The sequence below is a fragment of the Mandrillus leucophaeus genome, unplaced genomic scaffold, assembly GCF_000951045.1.
Source record: "Mandrillus leucophaeus isolate KB7577 unplaced genomic scaffold, Mleu.le_1.0 Scaffold32, whole genome shotgun sequence".
In the NCBI taxonomy this organism is placed as follows: Eukaryota; Metazoa; Chordata; class Mammalia; order Primates; family Cercopithecidae; genus Mandrillus; species Mandrillus leucophaeus.
The window spans coordinates 4,509,716-4,522,297 of NW_012103365.1; the positions used below are offsets into that span (position 1 = coordinate 4,509,716).

The 12,582-nt window shown below is 43.8% G+C and overlaps 1 protein-coding gene across 1 annotated transcript in view; it reads left to right on the forward strand.

Moving 5' to 3' along the window:
* Positions 1–6: 6 nt before the first annotated feature.
* HS3ST4 (heparan sulfate (glucosamine) 3-O-sulfotransferase 4) overlaps positions 7–12,582 on the forward strand; it is a 487,219-nt gene continuing 474,643 nt past the window's right edge. The window contains exon 1 of the mRNA XM_011987954.1: positions 7–321. Coding sequence (XP_011843344.1) covers positions 32–321 — 290 coding nt within the window. The 5' untranslated portion in view covers positions 7–31. The remainder of the gene's footprint in view (positions 322–12,582) is intronic.

The window sequence follows — 12,582 nt, forward strand, 5'->3', positions numbered from 1 at the left end:
CTGGCTCCGGACCCCGCTGGCCCCCAGCGAGATGATCACGGCTCAGAGCGCGCTGCCAGAGAGGGAAGCGCAGGAGTCCAGCACCACCGACGAGGATCTCGCAGGCCGGAGAGCGGCCAACGGGAGCAGCGAGAGGGGCGGCGCCGTCAGCACCCCTGACTATGGGGAGAAGAAGCTGCCACAGGCGCTCATCATCGGAGTCAAGAAAGGAGGGACCCGCGCGCTGCTGGAGGCGATCCGCGTACACCCGGACGTGCGGGCGGTGGGCGTAGAGCCGCACTTCTTCGACAGGAACTACGAAAAGGGGTTGGAGTGGTACAGGTAGGACTCTGGGCTCCGCGGGCTGGTGGAGACGCGTGGGGGAGACGTGGAGGGGAAGCTGCGGCTTTCCACGCCCTTCGAGCATCCAGGCACCGTCCCGAGAGGCCCAAGCCCCCGCGAGGGCTCTGCAAACCCTGGCGGCTTTGCTCAGGGGGATCGGCTGAGAGGGCTGGACTCCAGCGAAAGATCACTTTATTTCAGGGCGAGGAGAGGAGGTGTCACCCTGCCCTGCCTCCCGCGCTCCTCATCCAAGGAGGTGCTGTCTGAATCTGCCCAGCTCCCAGCCTGGGAATCCCCAGCCCTCGTGCCTGCTGGATGTTTCCGAACCCGGGCTCTTGCGGGATTCCGGGATTCTGGGATTCTGGGCTGAGGACGCTGAGGAGTGAGACAGGATGGCTAAATTGACTAAGGGGATTTGAGGTCCCCTGCAATCTCTTAAAATCACCCTCAAACGCATTTGCGTGGCTGGAATTCAACTTGAGTGTGTTAAGGTCAGAGCAAAATGAATAGGGAACAGTTACAAAGATCATGCTGGCGTTTTGGCTTTCTAGTAAAGAAAGGATGCCTCCCACCTCCGTAACTTTCCATCCCCCTGGGCTGAATGAGCACGGAGTTGATTTTGCACCAGAAGCCTCAATGTCTGCATGACAGTTGGTGCCCTGAGAGTTTTTATGCCCCAGACCGTGCCCTGTCTAATCTCCGCCTCCTTCGCAACAGATTGGAGCTTCTGTTTTGTGAGATGTTCATCTCCCTCCTTTCCCACCGTCTGCGGGTGGTGAGAGAAAGGGAGAAGAGAGGACTAGAAAGTTAAGTGCAGGTAAAATAAATTAATACTCCAGCTTTCCTGCCAGCCATAACATTTTAAACGGCACTGGTGCAGATGCCCCAAACGCAAACCTCCTTCGCCTTTGTTTTTTCTCTTTCTCTCTCTCCTCCTGTTTTATATCTTTCTGGGAAACAGATCTGCATGGCTGGCTCCATCTCCATTCCATTTCGGTAATTAATTGCGATTGTCAAACAGAAACACAGCCTTTGTCAGCTAAAGTGATGTTATCATCTTAGCAGAGCCAATAGGTAGAATAAAGATTGTTTCCTGACAGGTTGCCTGCCCGTTGAGGGGATGTGCTTTCTAGGTTTAAATTACAGCCTGGGAAAGTTTTAGAAATAACTTAACTTCAGAGATATATAATAAATGTGTGTATTATGATTGATTTCTTCCACTTTAAAAAATATGCCTTATGCTTTAAAAGCTTGAGAGAAGTACACTTAGGCATAAACATTCCAGCACATTACAGAGAAGCAGCAAATGTGTCTGTTAATGTCTTGTCTGTTTCAACAGAGAAAACTAATTGCAGTATTTTAGGAGGCTTCAAACAGCCCTTTCCTATCAAAACATAAAACAGCAAATGCCCAATTTAACTGGAAAATCAGTATTTATAACATCAGAAGCCATGGCTTCCAGTTTGTGATCATAATTAAAAAGGTGTTAGGATGATTAATGCAGCAACAGCAAAATAAAGAAGGGGCATGATGTCTGGGAAGGTTTTAGTTGTTTAATTGCTGGTTGTAGGAATGTTCTGGTTTCTTCTGTGGGGTAGCTTTGGCCTTATGAGGGTAATTGCGTTTTTTTTTTTTTTTTTTTTTCCACTTCTAATTTTAGAATTATGAGAATTGTCAAATGCCCTTTCAGGGAGGCAGAAAGATGAAATCTTTCCAAGATCTGAGGTGGTTGGGTTTGTGGCAGCTGGAAATGGTGGGGGAGGGGTGTTTTATTTGGGTGATTTAAAATAAAGTTAATGAAGGGTGTGTGGTGGAATGTGTATCAGGAAGTCCCATCACCGGGTCTGGAGAGTGTTCTGAATGAGAGAATAGAAGATGCCAGATTTCCTAGATTCCTTTTTGCTGGTGTTAGGAAGAGAAAGTATAGAAACTACCTTGCTTGACGTGGCTCCGGAATATATTATTCCAGCGCTGTGGTATGCCCAGCCTCCTACTCCCAACCAATGCTCGTGGTATTTGGGGCTCGGTGTCAATATTTGGCAGCCACTCACAGAACTGTGAAGGTGAAGAGGTGTGGATAGAACAAGATTCCCCTGATCCTCACTTAAGGGGACCATGTGATGTCTCTGTGTCCTTCATCCCCACCCCAGCATCTAGCCCCGTGGTGCTGATTGAAAGCGTTGGACACAAAATTCTCTTAGGAACAAGCTGCCTGCCAATACATGTCTGTCTAACACAGAGGGAATCATTAGCCCCCAGCTCTGCTTTTGGGAAGACCAGTTGGACCCACAGGATCTGAGTGTGCTGGGACTGCTTTGGACCGCTCTCCAGCCTTACCACAGACAGCAGTGCTTTGAGGCATTTGTGAAATTTTCATCAGTTCCATCTATCTCTTCAGACTCCTGTCTCACTCCCGTATAGAAATAGAGGCAGCATTCTCACTGTATGGTAGAAAAGGAAACAGTGGCATTGATTCAGTATCAGATGGCACTGATCAGTGGCATTGGTTCCAGTGTCAGAAACTCTTTCTCCTGGTTTCCTAGTCTGACTCTTCATCTTTTAAATGGTGGCATCTCACGCCTGTAATCCCAGCACTTTGGGAGGCCGAGGCGGGTGGATCATGAGGTCAGGAGACCGAGACCATCCTGGGTAACACAGTGAAACCCCGTCTCTACTAAAAATACAAAAAATTAGCCGGGCGTGCTGGCAGGCGCCTGTAGTCCCAGCTACTCAAGAGGCTGAGGCAGGAGAATGGCGTGAACCTGGGAGGTGGAGCTTGCAGTGAGCCGAGATCGCGCCACTGCACTCCAGCCTGGGAGACAGTGAGACTCCGTCTCAAATAAAATAAAATAAAATAAAGTAAAATAAAATAAATGGTGGCATCTGTACCTAAACGGTGTAATTCCTTCCTATACCGGGTATGCTAGCTGGAATCTATTTGACTTATTAGAGATCCACAGGTTAATTAAAAGTTTTATTTTTTCCCCTGTTTATTTATTGTTATTTTGTTTAAATGTGCTTCCAGTAGCCTATGAATTCTGTGTGTGTTTCTGGTTTCTGTGTTTTCAGCAAGAGGGAGAGCCGAGAAGAAACTGGGGCTGCTCTCTGCACAGCTGGCTTGGGATTTTCTCATATTCAACTCAACAGCCCTGGCAGGTTCACTTCCTCAGTGTCACTTCAGTTATGTCTAAATCCGGGTTTTGCTTTCCTCCTATGCTGTTGATCTAATGTGATATAAAAATACATCTGAGATTAGAACGTGTGCATCAGATTTTCAGGGCAAGATAGACTAATGGATTGGGATGCATGTGTTAAAATCTACGAAGAAGCAAGCCTCACTTGGTGAATTGACACAGGCCAGGATTAATAAATCGGGTGAGCTTAAACCCTCCATGCCCTCTTCCCTCTCCCCTTCCAAAAACAGGCAAAGCCACAGTGCAGTTTTCAGAATGAGCTTATTATAAGCTCTCTAGGCAAAGACTTTAAACTCTTCCGAGGGATAGGACCTTGAGCCAGGCCAACGGGCTGCCACTGCAGATCTCATCAAGGTGACAGAGATGACATGAGCTGTTTTCTCTCTCATGGTTTACAGAGCGTGCAGTAACCATGACCACTTTACAATGGAAGCCATCCAGCCCCAGGGCAATGGGAAGTGATCTTCCATGGTTTTTGTTTATTTGTTTGTTTGCTTTTTTCATTTTGAGATGGAGTCTTGCTCTGTCACCCGGGCTGGAGTACAGTGGCATGATCTCGGCTTACTGAAACCTCTGCCTCCTGGGTTCAGGCGATTCTCCTGACTCAGCCTCCTGAGTAGCTGGGAGCTCTTCCATGGTTTTAAGTTGTCTTCACTGTCACCCATTCCATTGGCTAGGGGAAAGTAACTCAGGAAAATACTCTACAAAGTCATGCTTATGCTACCCAGAGGAAAATGGTCAGTGTTCAGCAGCATATTTTGCATGTGACAAATGGGGAGAGAATGGAGAAGGATAGAATTTCATTGGTGTTTATTGAGTGCCAGCTATTGTGGCAATTGGTGCTACCTACCATTATAAACCTGTTATTTCATTTGAGCATTGTGATGATATGGTGATATATGTAGCAGCATTTCCGCTTTACAGGTGGCTCCGAGAGGGTAAATGATTAGCTCAGGGTTGCTTGACTATTCAGTGCCTGCGCTGAGATTTGAACCTGCTGTCTAATTTCAAAGTGCTGATGTCTTCCCCTGTACCACACTGCCACACATCAAGTACTAGGAAGCATATATCCTGTGTTCGTTCATTCATTCCTTCAATTATTTAAAAAATATGTACCATATGCCCTGCACTGTATTAGGTACTGGGGATAAAGTGATGAATAAGATAGATGAAGCACCTGTTCTCCTGGAACTAACATTTTAGTAGGAGGGTTGTAGAGACAGCAAACAAAGAGCCAAATGACATGTAATACAAATTCTGGTGGTGATAAAGACTACAAAGAAAAACAAAGTAATGCATGGCCCAGAGCTGTTTTGTCCAGTATGGTAGCTACTGTCTGTCTGTGGCTATTGAATGGGTAAAATGTCCAAATTGAAATGTGCTGTAAGTATAAGATACACAGAATACTAAATTACTCAGCAATTTTAGATTGACTACATGTTGAAATTATACTCAGATCAAGTAAAACGTCTTGCAATTAAGTCCGCCTCTTTTTACCTTTTCAATGTGGCTACTAGAAAATTTAAAATTACACTTGTGACTCACGTAACTCACATTATATTTCTGTTGGGCAGCACCTGTGTGGTGCAGTGCTTTGTAAAGTTTAGGATCATCTGGGGATCTTGTTAACATGTAGATTCGGATTCAGCCAGTCTGAAGAGGGGCCTGGGAGTCCATATTTCTCTTTCTTCTCCTTTTTTTGAGACAGACTCTCGCTCTGTTGCCAGGTTGGAGTGCAGTGGTGCGATCTCTGCTTCAAGCGATTTGCCTGTCTCAGCCTCCTGAGTAGCTGGGACTACAGGTGTGTGCCACCACACCCAGCCAATTTTTGTATTTTTAGTAGAGACGGTTTGAGACAAGCGATTTGCCTGTCTCACCATGTTGGCCAGGATGGTCTCGATCTCTTGACCTTGTGATCTGCCTGCCTTGGTCTCCCCAAAATGCTGGGATTAGAGGCGTCAGCCACCGTGCCTGGCTCAGGAGTCCACATTTCTAAAAGGTTACTAGATGCTGCTGCTGCTGTTGCTATCTGGATCTCACTTTGAGTAGCAAAGTCCTGGAAAGTAATTGGGGAATGTGTGTGTGCATGTTGGTTATTATTATAAAAAAAATTTTTTTTCTTTAAGACAGGAGTCTCACGTTGTTGCCCAGGCTGGTCTCAAACTCCTGGCCTCAAGGAATCCTTTGATCTCAGCCTCCCAAAGTGCTGGGATTATGGGCATGTACCATGATGCCAGGACAACATACGGGTTATATTAAGTAGGATGATTAGGGAAAACCTCTCTTTGGAGATTATGTAAATGGAGTAACAGAGTAAGACCCTTCCGTGTGAAGACCTGGGTGGAGAGGTCTCCACTGGGAGGGAACAGCAAGTGCCAAGGCCCTGGGGTGGAAACAAGCTTCATGGCCCTGCAGAATGTTCTTTTATGATTCCAAAAGCACTGTTTTTGTCGCTGGACAAATCTGGGTTCAAAATGTGGCTTTGAGACTTATACATTGGACGATCTTGGCTGGATAACTTATCTGACATCACTTAGCTTCAGTTGTTTATCTGAGGGTAATTACTTCCTTTTGGATTGTTGGGAGGAATAAATGAAATAATAAAAGTGAATGTATTTTCTAAACAACATGAGTATCCTAGAGCAGATATCCAAATATAGTCTCAACTACTGAATTTGTCCATTTCTCAAACCATTTTAGTGTCATATATGCTCTCCTTTCTATCACAGCTGTCATAATATTGACCAGATAGTCTGTTACTTGGGATGGTTTGGGAAAACCCAAATAATGATTGGCTTTGCAGTATGCACCTCCTTACCCTTTTAAACCAAAGGTCACATAACTTCAGGGCTCAGGCAGGTCGTATGAATGAGCGAGGTAGCTTAGGTGGAGAGAAGCTGAAGGGGCTGCATGTGCTCTGGCTGAAGGGAAAGCCACTGCTGCAGTCCAGCTACTTTTTTTCCAATGTGCAAACGTGGCATTGGGGTTATGAGATCATCCCCTTTGTAAGAGAAACTGGAAATCCAGGTTTTGATTTGAAATCTTTTGATTTTTAATATTGGCAACAGATTTAAGTTTCTTAAAAGCCCAGTGGGGGCCAACATTGTGTGACAAACAAAATACATCTGTGGGCTGGATACAGCCAGCTGGCTACCGGTTTGTGACCTCCTGTTTAAACTCATTTCAGAAAACAACTGGCATGCCCATACCCTGTGTACCCTGTACAGTGGCCAGAATCGTGGCTTACGTGTGCTATTTTAGTGTAGGGTTTTTTCTTTTTCTTCCTTTACAGATTTTGCAACAGCATGGGGGAAATACCTCCCGGATATATTGCAACAACCACAAAAGCCTGATATAAGCAAGAACGTTGAGGCAGAAAAAAGAAAATTCGCGAATACATTCCTCTCTGTTCTCAATTAACGTTCTCTTGAAACTGGGGAAATTCTCAATTTTTCACTGGTTAATCAGGAGTGCTTGTATTTGATCTTTATTGATAACTTGCACTTATGAAATAGATGATGCTCAGGCGGATTAAGATCTTAGATTTAGAAAAATTGGATTCCAGACTTGGCTTTGCCACATACTAGTTTTCTTGGACAACAGGTTACTTATATTAATCTCTGTTTCTTAGGTGATGAAGGTGTGTTAACTCCGTAGGGTCCATTCACCTATGAAAAGACTTTGATTCCAAAACACATTTCTGTATTAGACCCTGCAGAAACAGGGAGCTATAGAATAGAAGCAACATGGTTTGGAGCACATTTTGTATGTCTGAGCCAGAATCTATTGGACAAATTATTTAATATAACTAAGCCTCAATTTCTCCATCTGCAGAATGAGCTCAATATTACCCGCTGCCAAAGGATTACATGAGAATGATATGAAATGGCTTTCAAAGTGCCTTATGTAGAGCTTGTGACAGATTAAATGTCTCTCTCCTCTTCTTTCTTCTCTCTCCCATTTTTCTCTTCTCTCTTACTCTTCTCCTTCATTTTCCTTCAATGCCTTCCTTTATCCTGAGCATCAGTACTTGGGGCCATCAGTACTGAAGGCCCTAAAGAGAAAGCTGTAATGCATTTTTCATTTGAATATAGTCTTTTATTTCAAGATTATGTCTGAATGAGGGATTTTAAACCCTGAAGCAGCTCTTAAGTAGCTCTCCAGAGAATAATCAGAACCGGATTCCAGAATTTGGTCTATTGTAACTTGAGCTGAAGGAGGAAAAAAGTATGATTTCATGAGCTAACTGCAGCCAGAATTCTCCACAAAAGAAATGGGGTAAGGAGGTGGACAGGCTCTGTGGACTTCCACGCTGACATTCTCTTGAGCCTCCAGTAGGAATGGATGTCACTTGCCCCGGGTAAGTTCAGAGGCATTTAGGATGCCAGGAGCCTGTTTGCCTTTGGTGCTTCTGCAGAACGGAAGGCGTTTGGGAATGCAGGATTGCTCACCAAGACCCTGTGAAACTCTCTTATTTTGAGATTTGGCTGCTTTCACCGGTGTTCTCTAGACATCCTAACATGATTTATTTATTTTTATTTTTTATTTTTGTAAATCATACCAGGCATTTTCACTTTTAAATCAAGTCAGGAGAGAGGCCTCGAGACTTTGGATGAATGAAAGATTGCTACGGTTGTTTGTCAGAAAGTTTTAAGGGTTTTCGTTTTGCATAATGGATCATCTCTCTGGAACGGATTGAACCACCGCCCCGTTAAAGTAATCTCCTGATTTCATTGGTTTTTGCGGTTTAACAAGCTCCTCTATAACTGTCTTGGGAATTTCATTCTGAAATTATAATTCACTAAGGGAGCTCTTCAACCCATCCTGACATTAATTAAAAGAAGGTGGTTTGCTTTTTTGTTGTTGCTGTTTATATTCACTACTGAGGACTTACTTGCCTTCAAATTTTTTTTCAACCTTATTTAAGAATATACAAGGAAACAAAGCAACATGTGAATTAGACAATGTTTTATTCAGTTGCAAATGACAGAAATTGAACTTACACTATTGTAAACAACAAAAAAAGACGATTGATTGCCTTCTGTGATTGAGAAGTCTGTGGATAAGTTGGCTTCAGGAAAAACTGGATCCAGGGGGTCAAATGATGTCACTAAGCCCCTGTCTCTTTCCATTCTTTGCCATGTTTGCTTCTACCTGACTTCATTCTCAGACAGGCTGTTTCACCACAGTTTAGGCAAGATGGTAAGAAGCATTCCTAGACAAACATATTTTATGTTTATTGATCTTTTTGGAAACAGTTTTTCTTAAGAGCTTCTGTAGGAAATTCCTAGAGATGCCTTGGGCCCAGGTTGGGTCCTGTGCCCCATTCCTAAAGCAATATTTGTGTGGGATTCTAATCGGGCCTAGGAGATGTAGCCAGCCCTTTGGCTTGGGGTGGTGGTGAGAGTAGAGAAGCGGGGTACTCTGTTCTTTATGGTGAAACTGTTCCATGTAACTGCCCTATTGCAGCCACATGAAATAATTTCCCTATAGAGAAAGAGGGGTTCAAGGGTGCTATTTTTAGAAAAGGGATTCGAGGGATTACAGAGACTGGAGGAGGTGCAAAGGGTGTCTGGGGACTTGTTATTTAGTTATTAATTCTGTGCAGCTGTTATTTATTCATTCATGTATTTATTCATTAAACATGTATTATCAATCATGTGCTATGTGCTGGGCTGAAACATGAACCAATCATGGCCAGTGATCTGAAATAACTCGCAGAATGGAGAAATGGACATATAAATGGTCACATTGAAAGGTGTTATCAGTCTTGACAGAATGGGATTTATTCTAAGAATGGAAGGATTGTTCAATCTTGGGGAATGTAGTAATGTGATTTATTGTTAATATGGGCCAATGAGAAAAATCTGTGATTTATTTTATGGATGCTAAAAAGATATCTTATAAAAAGAAATACGTATTTCTGAGTTTCAGAACAACCTGCTATTAAAATAGGGTCATACCTAAAGCCAACATCATCTTTAGTGGTTTAACACTAGAAGCATTTCCACTAAATCCAGAACAAGCCTGAAATGCTCATTATTGTTACTATTATTTAACCATTGTTCAGTAGTTATAAGATAATACAATTAGAAGAGCAAAAGAAGAAAGCGGGGAGGTAGAATTATTACTGTTTGCAAGTAATTTTAACTTTTTCTTTTTGGAAAACCTAAGATTACCAATCCTCCTTTGAATCTACTAGAAATAATAATAGAATTCATTAAGGTGGCTGGTAAGGAAAAAACAATGTAAAATTTATAGATTTCCTATATGCTTATGCCACCCATTGCGAAAATATAATGGGAAAAAATACTATGTGTATAGAACCAACCAGAGAGACAAAATAACGAGGAATTAATTTAGCAGAAATTGCAAGGGACTTGTAAAAACAAAATATTAATACTCTGCCAAGGGGCGCTGGAGAGGACAGGAGTAAATGGAGAGATATCCTTCTCTAGGGTGGCATTTCTTTCTTTTCCTTCCCTCCTCCTCCCCTTTCCTCTCTCCCTTTTCTTTCCCATTCTTGTTTGTTTGTCTAAGTCATTGCTGCCTAAATTGAGATCAGATGTGTTTGAGGGTGATCTGAAAATATTGTTTATATAAACTTGACCAAAATGTACTTCATATATGGGATTTCCTTACTTTGCACATTTTATTTGACAGAGGAAAGGGTAGCAAAACAACTGTCACTGTTTAGACTCATAAACCATTATAATCCCTTGCAGAGGGGCTTGACTGCCTTACACACCCAATTCAGGGGTAGAAGGACCATGCCCAAGGAGTGGATTAAGAGTTGAGCTGATGGCTCAACTCGACTCTCAAGAGTTGAGTGCGGCAGCTCACACCTGTAATCCCAGCATTTTGGGAGCCTGAGTCAGATGGATCACGAGGTCAAGAGATCGAGACCATCCTAGCCAACATGGTGAAACCCCGTCTCTACTAAAAATACAAAAATAGCTGGGCGTGGTGGCGCATGCCTGTAATCCCAGCTACTCAGGAGGCTGAGGCAGGAGAATCGCTTGAACCCGGGAGGTGGAGGTTGCAGTGAGCCGAGATTGTGCCACTACACTCCAGCCAGCCTGGTGACAGAAAAAAAAAAAAAAAAAAAAAAAAAGAAAGAAAAAGAGTTGAACTGGTGCACTGTAGTCAATGTGGATGCACTCATGCTGCCATATAGCAAAAAGCAAATCAGAGACAAACCATGGTTATTTTAGGATGGGACAGGGAGATGGAGATTCGGATCCAATGGAATAACAGTCGCCGTGGTAGTGGCAGCACTGGTGGTAGACGATATTGTATCATGTGTGCCAGCCTTGGCTCCAAGTGTTGAATTCCTTCAGGCTTCACTGGCACCTCGTGAGGTAGGCACTGATATTACCCACGCCTTACAGGCGAGGGAACTGAGGCACGGTGCTGGTAAGTCACTCGCTCAAACTGTGGAGTTAGGATTCAAACCCAGGTGTGTGGCCTCAAACATACGTTCTTCGCTTTGTTTGTCTCAGAGCTCATTTCCACTGGACGTGGTGTCTTCCAGCCTCATGGGAGTAAATAATAAGCATCAGCATTTCCCTGCTTTTGAGTTCCAGTGTGCAGATGGACAGGCTGCTGTAGGAGGCTTGCCCTCACAGCAAACAGTGGAAGTGGTTTTCTTTCTGTTCAGGGACTATGCCAAGCTCATTCCCACTTTAGGGCCATTTTATTCTCGTTTCCCTCCTCCTGGAATATTCTGTCGCCAGATCCCTAAACTACTGGTATCTCCTTATCTTTCCTTTAGGTGTTGGCTGAAATTTCAGCTCCTCAAAAAGGCCTTTCCTGACTACCTAATTTAGATAACTTCCTCCACTTCTGAGCTTGTTAGGCTGTTTTATTTTCTCCAGCACATCTATTGCTCTCCAAAGTTATCCTCATTACTTATCTCCCCCTCACTAGAAGGTAAACTGGACCAGAAATCGATCTTGTCCATTTTGTTTCGAGCCAGAGCCCAGAACAGTGCCTGGCAGAGAGTAGACGCTCAATACCTGGTGATTTATTAATCACCAACGATGAATCAGTGAATTCATGAACAAAAAGAGTACCTTGTATGTACAATACTCCAGGCTTCTGGAAAGAAAGAACCCTCACCTTTCTTGGGAAGTCTAGCTAAGAATTGTTTCTCAGCTTTTTCACATACTCTTTTTTTTGCAAGACTATTTTAGGTGCAGAAAGAGAAACTCACTCAAATAAGCTGTGTGGGCTAGCTAGTCTCCCCCAGAGGTTCCCATAGCACACAACACTATTTCACTTATTCCTCACAGTGGCCTCATAAAGTAGATGTTTTCATACAGAGAGATTGAGACTTTAGAAGGGCAGGTGACATTCCTGAGGTCCCACAGCAGGATGTCCTGAGCTGGATGTCTTACTTATTTATTTATTTATTTTTAGAGACAGTGCCCCACTCTGTTGCCCAGCCTGGAGTACAGTGGCATGATCATAGCTCACTGCAGCTTTGCACTCCTGGGCTCCAGTGATCCTCCTGCCTCTAGTAGCTGGACTATATAGGTGCACCACTATGCCTGGTTAATTAAAAAAAAAATTGCTTTGGGAGGCCAAAGCAGGTGGATCACCTGAGGTCAGGAGTTTGAGACCAGCCTGGCCAACATGATGAGACCCCGTCTCTACTAAAAACACAAAAAATTAGCCAGACGTGGTGACAGGCGCCTGTAATCCCAGCTACTTGGGAGGCTGAGGCAGGAGAATCGCTTGAACCCAGGAGGCGGAGGAGGTTGCAGTGAGCTGAGATCATGCCATTGCACTCCAGCCTGGGCAACAAGAGCAAAACTCTGTCTCCAAAAAATAAAATAAAATAAAATAAAATTGTAGAGAAGACGTCTTGCTGTGTTGGTTGCCCAGGCTAGTCTCAAACTCCTGCACTCAAATAATGCTACTGCCAAGGCTTGCCTAAGTGCTGGGATTACTTGTGAGCTACCGCACCTGGCCTCAGGTGCCTTCCTAGCATTCCTGGTCTGTGTTGCTGTAGCAAAGTTGTAGGAGATGAGCACAGATTATTCCTGATAGGCCATTGTGCTCT